We start from the raw sequence: 16,818 nt of genomic DNA on the forward strand, positions 1-16,818 counted from the left end.
GCAGGGGCGGGGCCAGGCAGCCAGAGCGGCGCGGGCAGGGCGGCGAGCAGGTGGAGGGCTGGCGGCGGGCTGCCATGGCTCATCCTCCGGGGCCAGAGCCCCAGCTCCCACCTCTGCCCTCCTGGCCAGCCCCCGATGCCCGCCAGACGGCTGCCTCTGCCGGGGCTCCCGCCTGACCAGCCTTTCCTCCCTGGCCGGTTGGGATTTGGGGGCTGAGCTGTCTGGGGTCCCAGGGCCAATGCAGTGCCGGCTCCTGCGGGGCCTGGCTGGAGCCCTGCTCACCCTCCTGTGCATGGGGCTGCTGTCCCTACGGTACCACGTAAGCCTGTCCCCCCAGAGGGTGCCGGGGACCCCAGAGCTGAGCCAGCAGAGCCCTGGGCCCCAGGAGCTGCGGCTGCAGGATGTCTTCATTGCTGTCAAGACGACCCGGGCCTTCCACCGCTCGCGCCTGGAGCTGCTGCTTGACACGTGGGTCTCCAGGACCAGGGAACAGGTGACAAGTGGGCGACTTTGGGCCCTGGGAGTGGCCCCTGGATCAAGGGGCTCATAGAGGCCTTTCTGCTGGGCCAGGGCCCCTGGGTGCCTCCAGGGAGAAGCTGCCCGCCACCTACCTTGTCCTGGCTCGCCTTCCCACTCCTTCCTCCTGTGCCTCCAGGGCTGCCTGGGGCCTGGCCTGTGCCCCTCACTGGCCCCGACTCCGAGCACCTCAGGCCCACTTCTCCACCGCTTTTAGGAGCCAGGCTGGGCCTCTGCCCTAGGCTCCTGGGTCCCTCCTGGGCGTCCCTCCATCCCCGGCCACTCCAGCATGGGCTTGCTTCCTGTCCACCCTGGCCGGGCCTGGCATGGGCTGTGGCGGATGCTGGGCACTGGGGTGGGGGCCTCCAAGAGATCCTGAGGCCGACCTGCCCCAGGCCCTAGGTGCTGTCCTGCCCTGGCTCTGAGGGTGGAGGGTTGGGGCAGGGGCGTCTAGCTGGGGCCATTCTGGGAGGCATCCTTTTAGGCTGCCTGGCAGCCCCTGCCCCCACGCCTCTGCTGCCCAGGGTGTGCCCAGGGAGCCGCGTCGCCCCTCCTGTGCTGGCTTCCTGTGGGGCTGCTTCCGAGGGCGGGGAGGGGAGCGTGGCCGTGAGCGTGGTAGCAGAGGGAGACCACGGTGGGCCAGAGGTCGGGGGAGGCGGGCCTGGCGAATGGGTGTGTGTGTGTGTGTGTGTGTGTGCGTGCTCACATGCATGGGCCGATGTGTGAGTGTTAGACGTGCTATGACGGAGGCGTGTGTGCGCACACATGGCGCGGCTTCTGCCTTTCATGGGGCAGCTCCGACAGGTGAGCCCCCTGCAGCCCTTCTCACCTCAAGCAAATCAGTGCTTTGGGGCGTGGGACCATCCCTGGGGGAGTGGAGGGCGGATTCTCACACACGCACACGCCCCGTCCCTACTCTGGCGGTTGGCTCAGTGGGAGGAAGTGACTGAGCCTTTGAAGGGGGTGGAGGGCTCTTTCGAGGCCAAGGAGGCTGGGGGGGGAGGGGACACCTGGAAGAGGCCAGGGCCCCCTGGGGAGCGGGCGCCCCTGCCCCGAGTCCCTGGCACCAACGCCTGCACGAGGGGTTAATCCCTTCCCAGCTGGGCGCCGGGCACCCCACTCTTCCCTGGGGCTCTGCGCAGCTTCTCTTCTTGGGGAGGGCTGGTTCCTCCTGCGGAAGCCGTGGAGGCTGGCCCTCCCCGCAGACCTTCCTGTTTGTGTGTCTGTACCCGGGAGTGTGGCCTCACATGGTTCGAGGCCCTTTCCTGTCTTGTCTGGACCACCGTGGTGGGGCCTTTGCCCCGGATGAGGAAACTGAGGCCAGCGAGGAGGAAGTGCTGGCAGCATCGCCCACAGAGCCTGAGGGGGCAGAGCCCAGTGGGACCTGGCCCCCGCCTCCCGGCTGGGCGCCTTTCTCCTCTGCCCGGGCCCGGAGCGGGTCCCTGGGCCTTCGGCCTGGGTGGCTGTGCCTGGCAGTCCCCGGCCGGCAAGGACAGGCAAGCTGCGGCCCCTTCTGCGTCCCAGGCTCCGTCCCAGAAGCGCCTCAGGCAGCAGGGTGGGGGCGGGGCGACCGCCAGCTGCTCTGCCCCTCTCCCCTTAAGCCTCACGACAGACAGCCGAGGGGAGACGTTGATACTCCCATTTTATAGTGGAAACTGAGCACGGTTGAGCACAGGCAGGAGACGAGTCCACTCAGCTGGAGCCCAGAGCAGGGCAGAGTCTAGCAATTGTGTCCTCTAGTCGAAGGGAGGAAGGATGCTCAGAGGGAGGAGGAGGGGAGGCAGGGAGGCCCCTTGGCCATCCTACTGTCTCTCACCCTTTGGATCGTTTCTCTTTGTGACCTCGGCCAAAGCCCTCTCTCTTTTGGGCCTCAGTTTCCCCATCTGCACAGGACAGGGTGTCCGAACGGTCCTGAGTGGGTTAACTCCGGCGCGGGGCGCCTGCCCAGCTGGTTAAGGGCAGTCGGGTGGCAGGTGGGCCTGGTGGCGGGGCTGGGGCTCGTGTGCGGCCTTTGTCCTGGGCGCAGGGTGGGCTGGGAGGCGGGTTTTCTCTCTCAGGAAGCCTTTCTCTTCCCCAGTCCCCTGTGGGCGGGAGGGAGGTGGCAGCGGCCCCACATCTCCCCCGCTCTGCAGCAGATGGTCCCCAGCCACCCCTCCCCTGCCCCAGCAGGCTGCGTGTCCCTTTGTTTCCCACAGCCTGTGAAGTTTTAACCATTGTCAGGTCCCTTCCTTAAACAAACCCGATGGAAACGCCCATCGCCCTGCGCCAGCCTCAGTGCCCTCCCCTGCCCCTCTGCACCCGGCCTCCCTTCCCTCCCCTCCCTCCGCTCACCCCCTCTGCTCAGCTCAGAGTGTCATCAGCAGAAGGACGTCCCCTCCGTCTTGGCCCTCGCTCCAAACTCGAGAGAGCTCCACTCTCTGACGGCTGCTGGGTGGCAGAAGGTTGCCAGGGAGCAGGGCCCGGACACTTTCCAGGGTCCCTCGGGGCTGCGTGGAAGACAGACTTGGGCGGGGGCAGGACAGGGCGGGAGGCCGGGGAGGGGGCCGCAGCGAGGCAGGCAGGAGGCGACAAGGCTCGGGTGTTGGCGTGAAGAGAGAGTCCTGGCTCATGGTGAAGGTGGGGTGGGCAGAGCTGCCGACAGGCTGGACGTGAGTGCGAGAGGGAGGGTGGCACTGCCACTGTGACTCGGGGGTGGTGGGTCCCCGCAGGTGGGAAGGTGGGACGGGTCTGGGGGAGGCACAGGGCCTCAGTCAAGCCCCAGGGGGTCTGAGAGCTTGGGGCGCAGGGAGAGGCTGGGCGGGAGGTGGACTGTGGGTCTCGGCTGCCTGCGGGGGCCTGGGCCGCGGGCAGGAGGGAGAGCACTGTGGCCGGGCCTGGCGGCCAGCATGCTTCCTGTGGAAATCCAGGGACGGTGGGAGACAGACCCTGGGGGCCGGGGGAGCCCGGTGCCGGGTGGGAGAGGGACACATTGGACCAGGCCCGCAGCCTCCAGGATGCCCTCATCCAGGGGGAGAGACCAAGTGATAAATTTCATAACTCAGGGCTGTTAGCACAAGGAGGACTGAGGACTGAGGAGGGCCGATAGTAGCTGGGAGGGTGTCAGGGAAGGCTTCCTGGAGGAGGTGATGCCTGAGCTGGGAGTCAGAGGGTGGAAAGAGGGCGCAGCACGTGCAGGGGCCCTGAAGGGTGTGCGTGTGTGTGTGTGTGCGTGCGTGCACAGCTTATTTGGGGAACTGAAAGAGATGTGGGCTAAGAGAACCCCAGTGGCAGGAAGTAATGACATAAGGCTGCATCAGGCAGCAGGGGCCAGGTGGCCCCTCACTGGCCACACTTAGGGGAGGCCGGCCTCTATCCCAAGGGCAATAGGGAGCCATGGAGGGTGCTAGAGGCTGGTGGTGGGTGTGGGTCTTATCTGAGTCTGGTCCTGACAGGAAACATATCTGAGGAACGAGGCAGACTCTTGCAACAATCCGCTGAGGGGTGCTGGGGGCTCAGTAGCAGACCTGTGGCTGTGGGCCCTGGGACAGGGCTGGCGCCCTTCTGCCCTTCCTGTGCCAACCCTGACTTCCACCTCCTGGCCTCCGTGCCTCAGTCTCCTCTGAGGTGTGAGAAGCTGAGACTGGCATCATGTCCACTCCTCCTTGCTCTTTTCTACACAGTTTCGTGTTGCTCTCACAGCCTCTGCTGTCCCTCATTTCATAGATGCGTAAGGCCGGGCTCAAGGCAGGGGCTGTTCTGATCTGAAGGGCTAGTTCCTGGAGAGGAGGGAGAGGTCTGTGGGTGAGCAGAGAGGGGCATCGCAGCCGGGGGCCCTGACCGTGGAGGGAGGGCGGGGCCAGGCTATGGGTGTGGCACCTGCCAGGGACGGGCAGTCTGGGGCCTTAAACAGGTGGGACACTCGGAAGGGTTCAGAATTGTCTCAGGTCCTGGGCAGGCAGGCCAAGGGCTGAGGGGCCCCTTGAAGGCCTTTGAGGAGCCCAGTGGACGGGAGGACCCGCTGGGACAGCCGAGAGCTGTGCACAGGCCGGGCTGGGCTGGGCGTGGCCGTGAGACCAGTCCCCAGGCTGCACGTCTTTGTTTGGTTCTGTGCTGCCCTGAAGGCCTCGCCCTGCCTCTTATCTGGGTTGGACTGGGTTTATTTAGGGGCTGAGCAGCTTTCACCTGCCCGGGAGGTGATGAGAAGAGGTCCAGGGCCTGTGGCCTTGGATACCAGCTTGGCACTTGCCAACCTTGGTCTGTCACTTAGCCTCCATTTTGTCATCTGTGAAGGGGACAGATGGCCACACCTGCTCATGGGGTTCAGGGAGGGTCGTCGGGGATCGGGCGTGCCAAGGCCCTCGGTGGGCGCGTGTGCGACCTGGGAGAGCTGGGTTAGGCCACGATGCGACATTTCCCAGACGCTCAAGGCCCCCTGCACTTGCACGGGGTTCGTGTGGCCGTGGAAGCGTGGCTGTCCCCTGAGCGGTGTCATGTCACAGGGGGTGGGCGTGTTGGCTTTTCGCACAGAGTTGCCTCCTGACAGAGGGTTTAGGTTGTGTGTATGTGACTGTGGGGAGGCCAAGTGCGACTGGTGCGTGGGTGTGACGGGAGAGGGACAGAGTGTGCCCAGCGTGTGTGGCTGTGGCTGGGCCCCTGTGGGTGCTTGCGTGCGTGTGAGGCTGTGGGCTGCTGCACACCCTGAAGCTGTGTGTCTACAAGAGCTGCTGTGTGTGTGTGTGTACGTATGTGTGTGCATGTGTGTGGTATGTTGCCCTAAAGGTGCATGTGACCGTGAGGTGGGTGTGTGTCTGCCACTGGGAGGGGACAGAAGTCTGCTGTGTGTCCACCTGGACAGGAGGGCCATCTGGGGCTTGGCCTGGGGCTATCCTTGGCCAACCCGAGTCCCGTCCCCTCGTTCTTCCTAGACGTTCGTCTTCACCGACAGCCCAGATGAGAGCCTGCAGGGGAGACTGGGTAACTGCCTGGCCGGGGTTGGGCAGGGAAAGTGGGGTGGCTGTGCCTAGCCCGAGGGTCCCGGGAAACACGGGGATGCCCCTTTGCCCAGGCTGGGAGCAGGGTCCTTCCCCGGAAGCGGGTGTGGGCGTGGGCAGGGCCTGTGCTAGATAAGACCCTGGACACCTCGGCCCTGCCAGCCTGCTGGCCCCTAGCTCTGTGGCCCTGGGCAGGTCTGCCCTCCTTGGGCCTCAGTTTCTCCGTGTGTAAAATGTGAGTGGGGGGCCACTCCCAGGCTTCTGAGGCCTGGCCTGGCTCTGTGTTCTCAGAGGGGGAGCAGGACAAGGTCCCCTGACTCCTCACTTCTCCAGGGTCCCACCTTGTGGTCACCAACTGCTCCGCGGAGCATAGCCACCCAGCTCTGTCCTGCAAGATGGCTGCGGAGTTCGATACCTTCCTGGCCAGTGGGCTTAGGTGAGTGTTCCTGCGTCTCTGGGACTAGGTGCGGCCTTAGCCTCAGGCCACCTCCTGAATTAGGTGGCCTGGGCCCAGCGAACATAAGCCCTGGGCCTCCTGGGGTCTGACTCCAGCCACCACCCACCTAGCAGGCAGTGTGCTCAGTAGACCAGCTGGGTTCAAATCCTGCCATTCACTGGCTGTGTGACTTTGAGCAAGTGTCTTAACCTCTCAGAGTCTGGTCCTCATCTGTTAAGTGAGCACGCTTCCCTCACGCACTTACATGACATGCTGCTTGGCACGAGACAGACGCCGTAAATATTAGCCACCCTCACCCATAACTGTTTGTCGGCTGACTGTGGGGTGCGGGGGGCTGACTGTGGGGTGCGGGGAACCTGGCAGGTTGGCAGGCGGCCCAGGCTAGCCTGGACCACGCCCCCCAAAGTTTACTGTCTCCCTCCCGCCCCACAGGTGGTTCTGCCACGTGGACGATGACAACTACGTGAACCCGAGGGCGCTGCTGCAGCTGCTGAGAGCCTTCCCTCAGGCCCGCGATGTCTACGTGGGCCGGCCCAGCCTGAACCGGCCCATCCACGCCGCGGAGCCCCAGCCCCACAACCGCACGGTCCGTCCGCCCCTCCGCTCCTCCTGAGGGCAGGGGTGGGGTAGAGAGGGGAGGCCGAAGGTTCTGGGTTTCAGATTTGGCCCCTTCTCTGTGGCTTTGGGCTGGTGGCTTCAGCCCTGGGTCTCAGTTTCCTACTCTGTGAAATGGGGAGATTGAGATAACGCAAGTAAGGCGCAGAGACGGGCACATGGTAAGGCCTCAGTCAGGAGCCAGGAGCAGTGGCTTTTCCCGGTCACACAGTGAGCACGCAGGTGAGCTGAGGCTTCCCGTCTCCACGGCAGGGCTGCTGGCCACCTGGTGTCACCATGTAGTTGGGCAGGTTGTTAAAGTGCTAGATCGCTACTGGGCCAGGCGATTAACTGCTGCTGCTCAGCCCAGGACACTCCTCTCCCTCCCTTGGGCACCCTCTCTCTCTAGACTTCGCCACTACCAGTGACTGAGGTCTGACACCTGGCACGACAGGGCCCCAGCACCGGCTTCAGTCCCAGACCTGGACTGACACTGATCAGGGTTGCTAGATTTAGAAAAGAAATAAACAGATAACCGAGATACCCAATTAAGTGTGACATTCAGATAAACAATGAAGAATTGTTTAGTATAAGTACGTCCCCTACCTTGCATGGTTCTCTCCCCGTGCCCAGGACCCACCAGGCCTCAGGTGTGGCGTGGCCCAGGCCTGGGCTGCCCGGTCCCAGGAGACAGGCAGGCCAGGTCCCCGTGTAGCGGCAGCGCCTGGTGCAGGAGCGGCGCTCTGCGGGGCGCTCGCTCGCCCGGCTCACCATCTGCTGCGCTAGGAAACCGAGAGCAGGCAACACAAAGCCTTAATTATCAGCACTTACCAGCCTCTGAGCCCTAATTACATCCTCTGGGCCCCGGGGCCGTGTGCGGGAGCGCCCAGGTGAGCTGGCGTCCGCTCCCACTCCACGCAGCCCGCCACGTGCCTCTGCTCGAGTGGCCTGCCTGTGGGGTGGAGAGGCTCACTGCGGAGCCTGACTGCCTGGGTTTGCACACCAGCCCTGCCACCTCCTGCTCTGTGACCTCGACTGGGGTCGCCTGACCTCTCTGTGCCTCAGTTTCCCCGTCTGTGAAATGTGTGATAACAGCCCCTATGCGCAGGGCGGTGTGGGCATAGGAGAAAGACTTAGGTGAGGTCATCTGTCCAGGCCCTTGGAATGGGGCTTGGCACAAGTAGACATGAGAAGGTGCTGGGGGTCGGTGTGGGGACTCGGTCACCTTCGTTTCCCAGCCACGTCTGTCCTGTGCGTGTTCAGCGCCTGCAGACCCTGTCCACCTAGGCTACCTCAGTGGCCCCGCGCAGCAGGTGTTGTGCTTGGCAGCCCCTTCCCAACCTCATGGAGTGAGGTAGGGACATTTCCCAGGGGAGACAGTAAGGTGTGCCGGGTGGTAAATAACTCACATCCCTTTAACCAGAACCCAGCTGGATTTGGGTCTGATTAGCCAACTTCCCGCTCATAGTTAGCTGTGACTTTGGGCCTCAGCTTCCTTACCTGTAAAACGGGCATACTAATGCCAGGCTGCAGCAAGACTCTAGTGAGATGCACACTAGCTCTGAGTCATGTTGGTTGGGGTGAAGTGTGGCCTGGCTGGTCCCCTCGCCACCCCCAGCTCCCCAGCCCCCGCTCACTCTGCACGTTGGCCCCCTCTCCCCCAGAGGCTGGTCCAGTTCTGGTTCGCCACGGGGGGCGCCGGCTTCTGCATCAACCGCAAACTGGCTGTGAAGATGGCCCCGTGGGCCAGGTAAGCAGCGCCCGGGGGGGGGGCAGCAGGGTGGGGGGGCGGCTGTGCTCACAGGAGGGGCCTTTGCAGCAGGACGGGCTTGAGAAACCGGCCCCCATTCATCTGTGCTGCAGGCGGCAGGGGCCTGCCGCCCCACCCCCGGGGCGCGTGGTCCAGTGGTCAGTGGCGAATAGACGAGGGAATGAATGCGTGACAGGAGAGCTAGAGAAGGAACGATGCATTTAAAAAGGGCCTCGCCCACCCTTCCTCCACCAGTCCTCACAGCAGCCTGCACAGGCAGGGCTCTGTTGTCCCCATTTCGCAGACGAGGAGACTGAGGCTCCGCGAGGTTCCCGGCTTGCCGGAGGCCATGCAGCACGCAGGAGGCAGCGCTCTGCTCTGCCAGCTGCCCTGGCTGAAGGCCTTCGGCTGGGGGCTCTAGGTGTGGAGGGCCTGGGCCGGTGGCTAAAGTCCAGCTGTGTCCCTCAGTGGCTCCCATTTTGTGGACACATCTGCTCTCATCCGGCTCCCCGATGACTGCACCGTGGGCTACATCGTCGAGTGCAAGCTGGGCGGCCACCTGCAGCCCAGCCCCCTCTTCCACTCCCACCTGGAGACTCTGCAGCTGCTGAGGGCGGCCCAGCTCCCAGAGCAGGTGAGCTGGCCTTGGGGCAGGTGGCAATGGGGGAGGGGGACAGGGAAGGGGCCCCTCAAAGAACATGAGGCCTCCCCTACACCTCCCTCCTGGTATTTGAAAGCAACCTAGAACTTCAGATTGTGGGGCTTGGCTATCCCCAGTTGATGGGGAAACTGAGGCATAGGTGGCAAAAGACCTTTTAAGGGCACACAGTGACTCAGCCCTCTCCACTTCTAACCCTCAAGGGTTAGCATTGGTGTGGCTGCAATTCTTTGATCTGGTCCCCAAATGCCGGCCAGAGGGACCTGCACAGATGAGGTGAAGCTTGTCTGCAGGTTTCCACATCCCTGCCACCCACCCCTGCCCCCGCCCTCCTCGCCACTCGCCAGGCTTCCCCATCCCTGCCTCGCCCCTGAGGAGCCAGCTGGCCCCTTCTGACCTTGCCCATCGGGACCCCCTCCTCCACTGCAACGCAACGAATCTGTCCTCTGCTCCACGCTTTGCCTTCCAAGCCCCGGTTACTGGGAAGGAACAGATCTGCAAGGGGGACACTCAGGCACAATGTGAGGCCGGGGCGGAGCGGGACCCGTCCCACCACCCGGCAGGTAATGGCTCTGCTCAAAGGTCAGACTGGCTCTGCCTCGCAGGTGCCCCTCCAACTCGGTAGCTGGCTCTGGCTAGGAGGGCCCTGGGATCTTCTACCCAGCAGCCTGAGTCAGACCCTTTCGGGTGCAAGTGACCGAAACTCAACTGGGACTGGTGAAATGAAGAAAACAAAGCCTCGGTTGGCTCGAGTAACTGAGCAGCCGAGCATGGCTTGCCAGGTGTTCAGACGACATCCCGGCTTCTCCTCCCTCGCCTGCTCTCCCCGGCGCTGGCTTCATCCTCGGGCAGGCTCGCTCCGCGGTGGGCGGCAGCCCCAGGTTTCCGACTCAGCCCTGGGAGGGACTCCTCCTCCCCCAGATCCAGGGCTGGCGCTCCCTGGCTGATGGCTGGGCTCGGTCACATGACCTGTCTCCTACCTTCTTTAACTCTCTGGCTCCTCAGGACACTCACGTGAGGGCGGTACTGACATCGTCCCATTCTGTGGATGGGGGACCGTGGCACACAGCTGGTGCGAGCGGGGGCGGGTGGAACCCTAGCAGGGTGGCTGCTAAGCCCGCTGGGGTCTGCCACCTCTGGGCTGAAACCGTGATCCCAAGTCCTCATTGCACGGGGTCGAGGGCTCGGGATTTGCCCGGGCCCTGCAGTGAGCCTCAGAAAACCTCAGTCCTAGTCTAGACACTCCCGTATTGGAAAGGTGCCCTTCTCTTTTGGGCCTCAGTTTCCCAATCTGTAGGGTGAGGGTGTCGTCCCAGCCTCCCAGGCGAGCGGAGCCGTGGAGGAGCGGACGGGATCATGGGCACGAGAGTCCCTCTGGGGCGCGGGTGGGCTCCCCAGGGAGGCACCCGCTGCCAGCTTGGGATCTCAGGCTCGAGGCACGCGCCTCCTCTCTCCTGCCAGCACGCAGCTCCCCAGCGGGACACCCCAACACTCTTCTCTGTTTCTCCCTGCCCAGGTCACCCTCAGCTACGGTGTCTTTGAGGGGAAACTCAACGTCATTAAGCTCCAGGGCCCCTTCTCCCCCGAGGAGGACCCCTCCAGGTGGGTCTGTGGCATGGGAGGAGTGGGGGCCAAGGCCAGGTGTCCAGAGATGGGGGTGCTGGGTGGCAGAGGAGTGGGACAGGCCCTGGTGGCTGGCAGCACAGAGCTGGGAGTGGAGGCAGTGGATTTCAGTCCCTGCTCTGCCACTGGCTTGCTGTGTGACCTTGGACAAGTGTCTTGCCCTCTCTGGGACTCTGTCTGCACATGGTGGATCTGCAGGGCTCTCTCAGCCCTGACCCTGCGGGATTCTTCAGGAGCCCCTGGGGGACTGAAATGCCTTCACTGAGCGAAGGAGACGCTCTCCTGGTGGAACCGGGGGCACTTGTGGGGGATTTTGTTTTTTTAGGCGCTTGGTTTCTTTGACACTCTTAAATGGTTCTTCCAGGTGGGTGGGGCGATGGAATGGCACCTTCTAGTTCTGCCCAGAATGGGCCACGGGGAGACTGGCGCCACTCAACTCGCCCCTGATTGGTGTAGAGTGCAGCCGGCGACACGCAGCTTGCTCTCCACACACCCCCGCTGGCCAGCTGTGGCTTGTGCTTCTGGCCGCGGCTGGGAGGTGGGTGTGGGTGTGGGAGGAGTGGCAAGGCACGTGGACGCCCGGCCCAACGGTCCAACCTCGGAACTGATGTTCGATCCCCTCCCAGCTTCTCTACCAACTGGCGGGCTGGCTTCTGCTTGCATGCCCCCAACCACGGGGAGCTCCTCCCTCTCCCGTGACAGTCTGTTCCATCTCTGGGAATTCAGTCTGCTCCCCACTCCCCCTCCTCTCCTCCCATTGCTGCCTCTTGTTAGTGACGTGCAGGGCTGGGAAGGGGGGGGGGAAGGCGGCCTGATCCTGCCCTCGGGGGAGTGAGCAGGGACTCAGGAAGGCAACAAGTAGGGGAGGCGATAGGGTGAGCTCTGGGCCCGCCTGAGCGACAGAGACTTGTCCAGAGCGAGTCCTGGGGGCTGAGGAGGCCGGGGCGCTGGGTGTGCGGTGGAAGAAGGGGAGCGTGGACGTGTGGGCTGTTATGGGGAGAGCAAGGAGAGCCCTCATGTTGCCTGGGGCGTGGGGGCTAGACACCTGCCTGAGGAGGTGACATTAGGACAACACTAGGACCTGAAGGGCCAGAGTGCTCCAGGCACAGGGAACAGCATGTGCGAAGGCTGGTGGCAGGAGCGGTCTTGATCTGCTCGGCACGGAAAGGAAACCGTGTGGGCAGAGTGTGGGGGAGAGGAGAGAGTGGTGTCAAACTCAGGTGAGGGGGTGGCAGGGGACCTCCCTGGCGCCTTTGCAGGCTCTGTCTCTTGAGATTTATCTGAAGTATGTGACCCTTGGGGGAACCAGGGCTCCTGGCCCTGCGGCTCTGCAGAGCTGCCTGTCCCGGGCAGAGGGACATCAGGGGCCAAGGCTGCACTGAACAAGTTGGACATTACAAAGAGACAGAGTTTGGCTCAATATAGGGAGAAAAGTTAAAAATTCTAGGATGAAAGAAGCTGTCTTCTAATGGGATGAGCTCCCCATCAGTGGAAGTGTGTAAGCTGTAGCTATATTACAAAGAGGTTTAAGATTTGATGTTAAGCCGGGCGTGGTGGCTCACGCCTGTAATCCTAGCACTCTGGGAGGCCGAGGCGGGTGGATTGCTCGAGGTCAGGAGTTCGAAACCAGCCTGAGCAAGAGCAAGACCCCGTCTCTACTATAAAATAGAAAGAAATTAATTGGCCAACTAATATATATAGAAAAAACCAGCTGGGCATGGTGGCGCATGCCTGTAGTCCCAGCTACTCAGGAGGCTGAGGCAGCAGGATCGCTTGAGCCTAGGAGTCTGAGGTTGCTGTGAGCTAGGCTGATGCCACGGCACTCACTCTAGCCTGGGCAACAAAGCGAGACTCTGTCTCAAAAAAAAAAAAAAAAAAAAAAAGATTTGGTGTTAAATTTCCTCTGAAGCTGAGGATTCTAGAATTCACAGGTTTCTGCCTAAGGAGGCTGGAGCCAATTGGAGACGCAGATGGGTGTGGTGGGCTGGTCCGGCCTCGGCCCAGGTCTCTTCATGGCTTCTCTGGCTTTTGACGTTTCTGCAGACCAGTGGTTCTCGGTAGGGGCGATTCATCTCCTGGGAGACATTTGGCAATGTCTGGAGACATTTTCGATTATTGCGATTCAGGGAGTTCTCCTGGCGTCTGGTGGGTGGAGCTTAGGGACGCCGCTAAGTGTCCTGCAAGGCACGGGCAGCCCCACAACGAAGGAGTGCCTGGCCCTAAACGTCAGGAGTGCTGAGGCGCAGAGACCCTGCGCCAAACCATCTCTGTGACATTCGCCCCCAGGAGCCTGTGGGGGCAGCGGGGGAGTGGGGGTGACCGTCCCGTCTGCTTCTGGTCTCTCTGCAGGTTTCGCTCCCTGCACTGTCTTCTCCACCCAGACACACCCTGGTGTCCACAGCTGGCTGCCCGATGAACCCTGAACTGCTGGGCCAATGTCGGGCTGAGGCTTCTGACTGTCCCCCACCTCCACGGGCAGCACTGGGGGCCCCTGGAAAGTGCCCTGTGGTAGGCAGTCCCCACAGGGTCTCTGGGTGGTGGGCACGCCCAGGATCTGGGTGATAGCAGGCACTGAAGGCATCCCAGGCCCCTGGGAGGTGAGTCGAACAGCCCACAGGACCAGGTGGGCCAGGGGTTGGCCAGAGGGAACTAAGCAAAGCCCATAGAGCAGTTTCTGGGGAAGGTTTTGCAGCTCTATACCCCATCTTCCTGCTGTGAATGTGGGTGTGATGGCTGGATCTGGGGCAGCCACCTTGCTGCTGTGAAGAAAAGCCGAGACAATCATCTATAGCTATCCCCTCCAGCATCTGGTTCTGTAAGAAAATTAAACCTTTATTTGTTTAAGTCTCTCTGGGTCCAGTTTTCTGTTACAGCCAGAGCGTTCCTGACTGGGGTAGGGCTTTTGATCTCTCTCACAGTAGTGATGGTCGTCGTTTCTGGTGGCATGATGTAATGTTTTCAAAGGGCACAGCACGGGGCCTGGCACAGAAAAAGGAAGGGCTCAGTGAACGGTGACTGTTACTAGTGTGCCGTGGTGTGTGGGGGTGTGCGTGGGGGAGCATGTACCCTTCTACACATGCCTGTGCATGAGGATGTATGGGTAGTGTGCGCATGTATTTGTGGCTGTGTTGCACATATGTGTGCATGATGTGTACATGTAAGTGTGTGTGTGCCGTGAGGTGCTGGTGCCGGGAATGGTTTCTCCTTTTCTGTGCCCTCAGGGCCTGGGGTGGGGCGGTTGGAGAGTCGGGGAAGGCAGAATGGAGACTTCCAGCTGAGGGATTCAGCCTCGGGTGTCAGATCAAGGTGCCTAGGGGCAAGTGGACAGCCAAGGCGGGCACTGAATAAATGCAAGTGCCCTTAGAATTTTGGATCCCAAGGAGGTTGAATGCATGAATGAAAGTGAACGTGGTGAAATTTCGGGCATGGCAGCACATACGTGGGGTTGGGGACGGGGGTGTCTTCTCCCCATCTTGCATCGTGTGCAGTGATGCTGGGAGATGGTGTCGAGGGGTCTCTGGGCTGGGCAAAGAGCAGGAGAGATCCCAAGGGCTAGAGGGTCCCTGACCTGGGCAGCCACAGTCAGGGCTCCTTTGGAGTACGTCCTCCACCCTTGAAGGTCCAGAAACCTTGTTCCGGCCACATCTGTGTCTGGGCTGTCTGCCGAGCACCTGAACCTCAGCCCCTTTTTTTGGAGCAGAGGTCCAGAGAGGGACTGCATGTGCTCGTGGCCGCACAGTGAGTCAGGTGCACGAGCCCAGCTGCCCGGGCTCTTCCAAGCCTTTGTTCTCTCTGGGCTGACCTAACGCGGGGTTTGCGGGCTGCGAGCCGAGTTTGTGGGCTGCGAGCCGAGGGAGGGCGGCCTCTGCCCCGCAGCCCGGTGGCTGGAATGGGGCCATGGCAGCCGCTGTCTGCCCCACCCGCCCGGGGAGGCTGCCGGTAGCCCCGCTTTTAGAAGCAGCAGCAGATTTTCGGGTTGTTCCCAGATCCTGAGGGTCGGGTGGAGGGAACAGGACTCGGGCCATCTGCTGCCTCCATTGTCCCAGAATAGCTGGGGGTAGGGAGGGGGAGCAGAGTCAGCAAGGATCAGAATTGGGATGGAGGAAGGAGGGAGTCTGGGTTTAACCGTTTGTGTGTCTGTTCGGGAGGTTTTGAAGCTCCCTGAGCCCTGCGCTGGGGCGACCCGTCTGGGCCCCAGAGGCAGGGGCTGGGCGTGGGCTGGGGCAAGGCCGACCTCCTTGCCTTGGCCGTGCTGTGCCCCCTGGGCATGTCGCTGCCCCTCAGCCTCCTCACCTTTAGCCTGGGCTGGTGAGCCCCGGCCTCCCAGCCTAGGGTGCTTGTGGATGGGGTAAGTTGAGGGCCGTGGTCGGCCACTGACTCTTGGGCTGGACAGCTGAGGGTGGGCCCCCATGATAAGGGGGACAAAGGGTGACCTCAGAGTAGGAGCCCTGCCCTGGGACAGTCTTTAGAAGTTTTTAGAAGGAGCCTGGAGATGTTCTATGGGGCGGCTTCTCCAGCCAGCCCCCACCCCCAGCAAGGCGTGGGCAGGGCCCCAGGGGAGCTCCTCTCCTCCCAGCAACACTGAGCCCGCGCACCCGCACCTTCTGTGGGCCAGGCCTCCCGTCGGCGATGAGCGGGAGGGACTCCACGCTGGGAGGCTGGTGACCTGTCATCCCAGCTTTGCCCTGCTGTAGGCATATATGTCAAGAGAAATATTAATACAAACATAAGTGTACATCAAGTACAGGCTGGGAGTCGGGCACTGTTCTAAGTGCTTTACGTAATTAGCTTATTTCATCCTCACCTAGTTGAAGTGGGTACTATTATTATTCCCATATTACAGATTAGGAAACTGAGGCACACAGGGGGGGGAGAAAGCTCCTCGTCCATGTCACAGGCCTTCTCGGTGCTAGAGCCAGGCTTGGGGCAGCCTGGCTCTGCAGTGGTCATCTCACCGCCGGATGACCTCGAAGTGTCAGAGAGCCTCGCCAGGCCTGGACTCCACTCTTCTGCCCACTGTGCCCTTAGACAGGTGACTTCACTGTTTACTGGCCTCGTCTGTAAAATGGGCACCATGACGCCTATGTAATGTGGTGTGAGGCTTTGAAATGCTACAAGGAAAGCTCCTGAGGTGGGGTAGCTGTTTGACACATGCCATCTCCCTGCCCCCTCTGAGCTCAAGTTCTTGGCGGAAGAGGGGGCAGCAGGGTGCTGGGCTGGCCGTCTCCCCCACCCCCAACCCAGGCCTGGTATCACAGCAGCCCCCCACTGCTCTCTGGCTCGGCACAATGGCCTCCTTTCTTCCCCTGCCAGCTGCCAGATTCTCTGCCCGCACAAGCTCTTCCCTCTTTCTGGAATGTGCCCCTCATCCCTGCATGGCTGGCTTGTCCTTGTCGAGCTCCAGTGTCCCCTGTTATGGGCTCCCTCACCCCGCACCACATAGCAGTCACCTGGTGGCCGCCAACAGGCCCCTTGCAACAGCTCTCTGCACGCCCCTCACCCTTGCGGACAGGCCTCTCACGCACGTCTTGTGGCTACCCCCACCTGGCTATCGGCTCCACGACCCCAGGACGCTGTTGCTTCTGTTCACCGCAGCCCGAGACCGGACGTAATAGATGCTCAGTAAAGACTTGAGGGATGAATAGAAAGATGAGATCTCTTCCAGCTCTGGAGTGCTGTAAGAGTCTATGAAAGGTGCTAAAACCACCGGGGGCAAGGGGATAGGGCTTTATAATGGGGGGATCAGGCTGGTGGCACCAGAACCCATTGATCATTCTTAGCATCACTCAAAAAGGGAAAGCCCGACCTTAGGCGCTCTGGACATGACGGAGTAGGCAGGACGCGCCGCCCAGGAAGTCGGCTTCCCAAATCACTGGCCCGACATCGGATCGACCCTTGGACCTAAAGACCAGTGTACAGGAAATAGGACAGTGCAACATGTTAAATGACACCATGAGGGCTCAGTCGACCACACGGGGCGGCTAACGATGAAGACCAAGGACCTGGTTTCTTCAACAACTAAAATGACACAAAAAGGGAAGGGAGAAAGGACTGTTAGATATTAAAAGGGATTTAAGGGACATAGCACCACATTGCAATGCACGGACCTTGTTTAGATCTTGATTCAAACACGTGAACCCTAGCAAGACATTTTTGAGGAAAATGAGAAAATTTGAATATGGACTGCATGTTAGATGATATTAAGGAGTTATTCATTTTATTAGGTGTGATAATAATATTGAGCTTATTT

General features: G+C 61.5%; 1 protein-coding gene across 1 annotated transcript; it reads left to right on the forward strand.

The window, feature by feature from the left end:
* On the forward strand, positions 1-13,415 carry MFNG (MFNG O-fucosylpeptide 3-beta-N-acetylglucosaminyltransferase). The gene is made up of 8 exons (XM_012787169.2): positions 1-493; positions 5,421-5,469; positions 5,820-5,922; positions 6,376-6,529; positions 8,202-8,287; positions 8,756-8,921; positions 10,462-10,547; positions 12,918-13,415. Exons 1-8 carry the CDS (start codon positions 239-241, stop codon positions 12,982-12,984), a joined length of 966 nt encoding a protein of 321 aa, XP_012642623.2. The 5' UTR covers positions 1-238; the 3' UTR covers positions 12,985-13,415.
* Positions 13,416-16,818: the final 3,403 nt, after the last annotated feature.

This window comes from Microcebus murinus, chromosome 10, assembly GCF_040939455.1.
Source record: "Microcebus murinus isolate Inina chromosome 10, M.murinus_Inina_mat1.0, whole genome shotgun sequence".
In the NCBI taxonomy this organism is placed as follows: Eukaryota; Metazoa; Chordata; class Mammalia; order Primates; family Cheirogaleidae; genus Microcebus; species Microcebus murinus.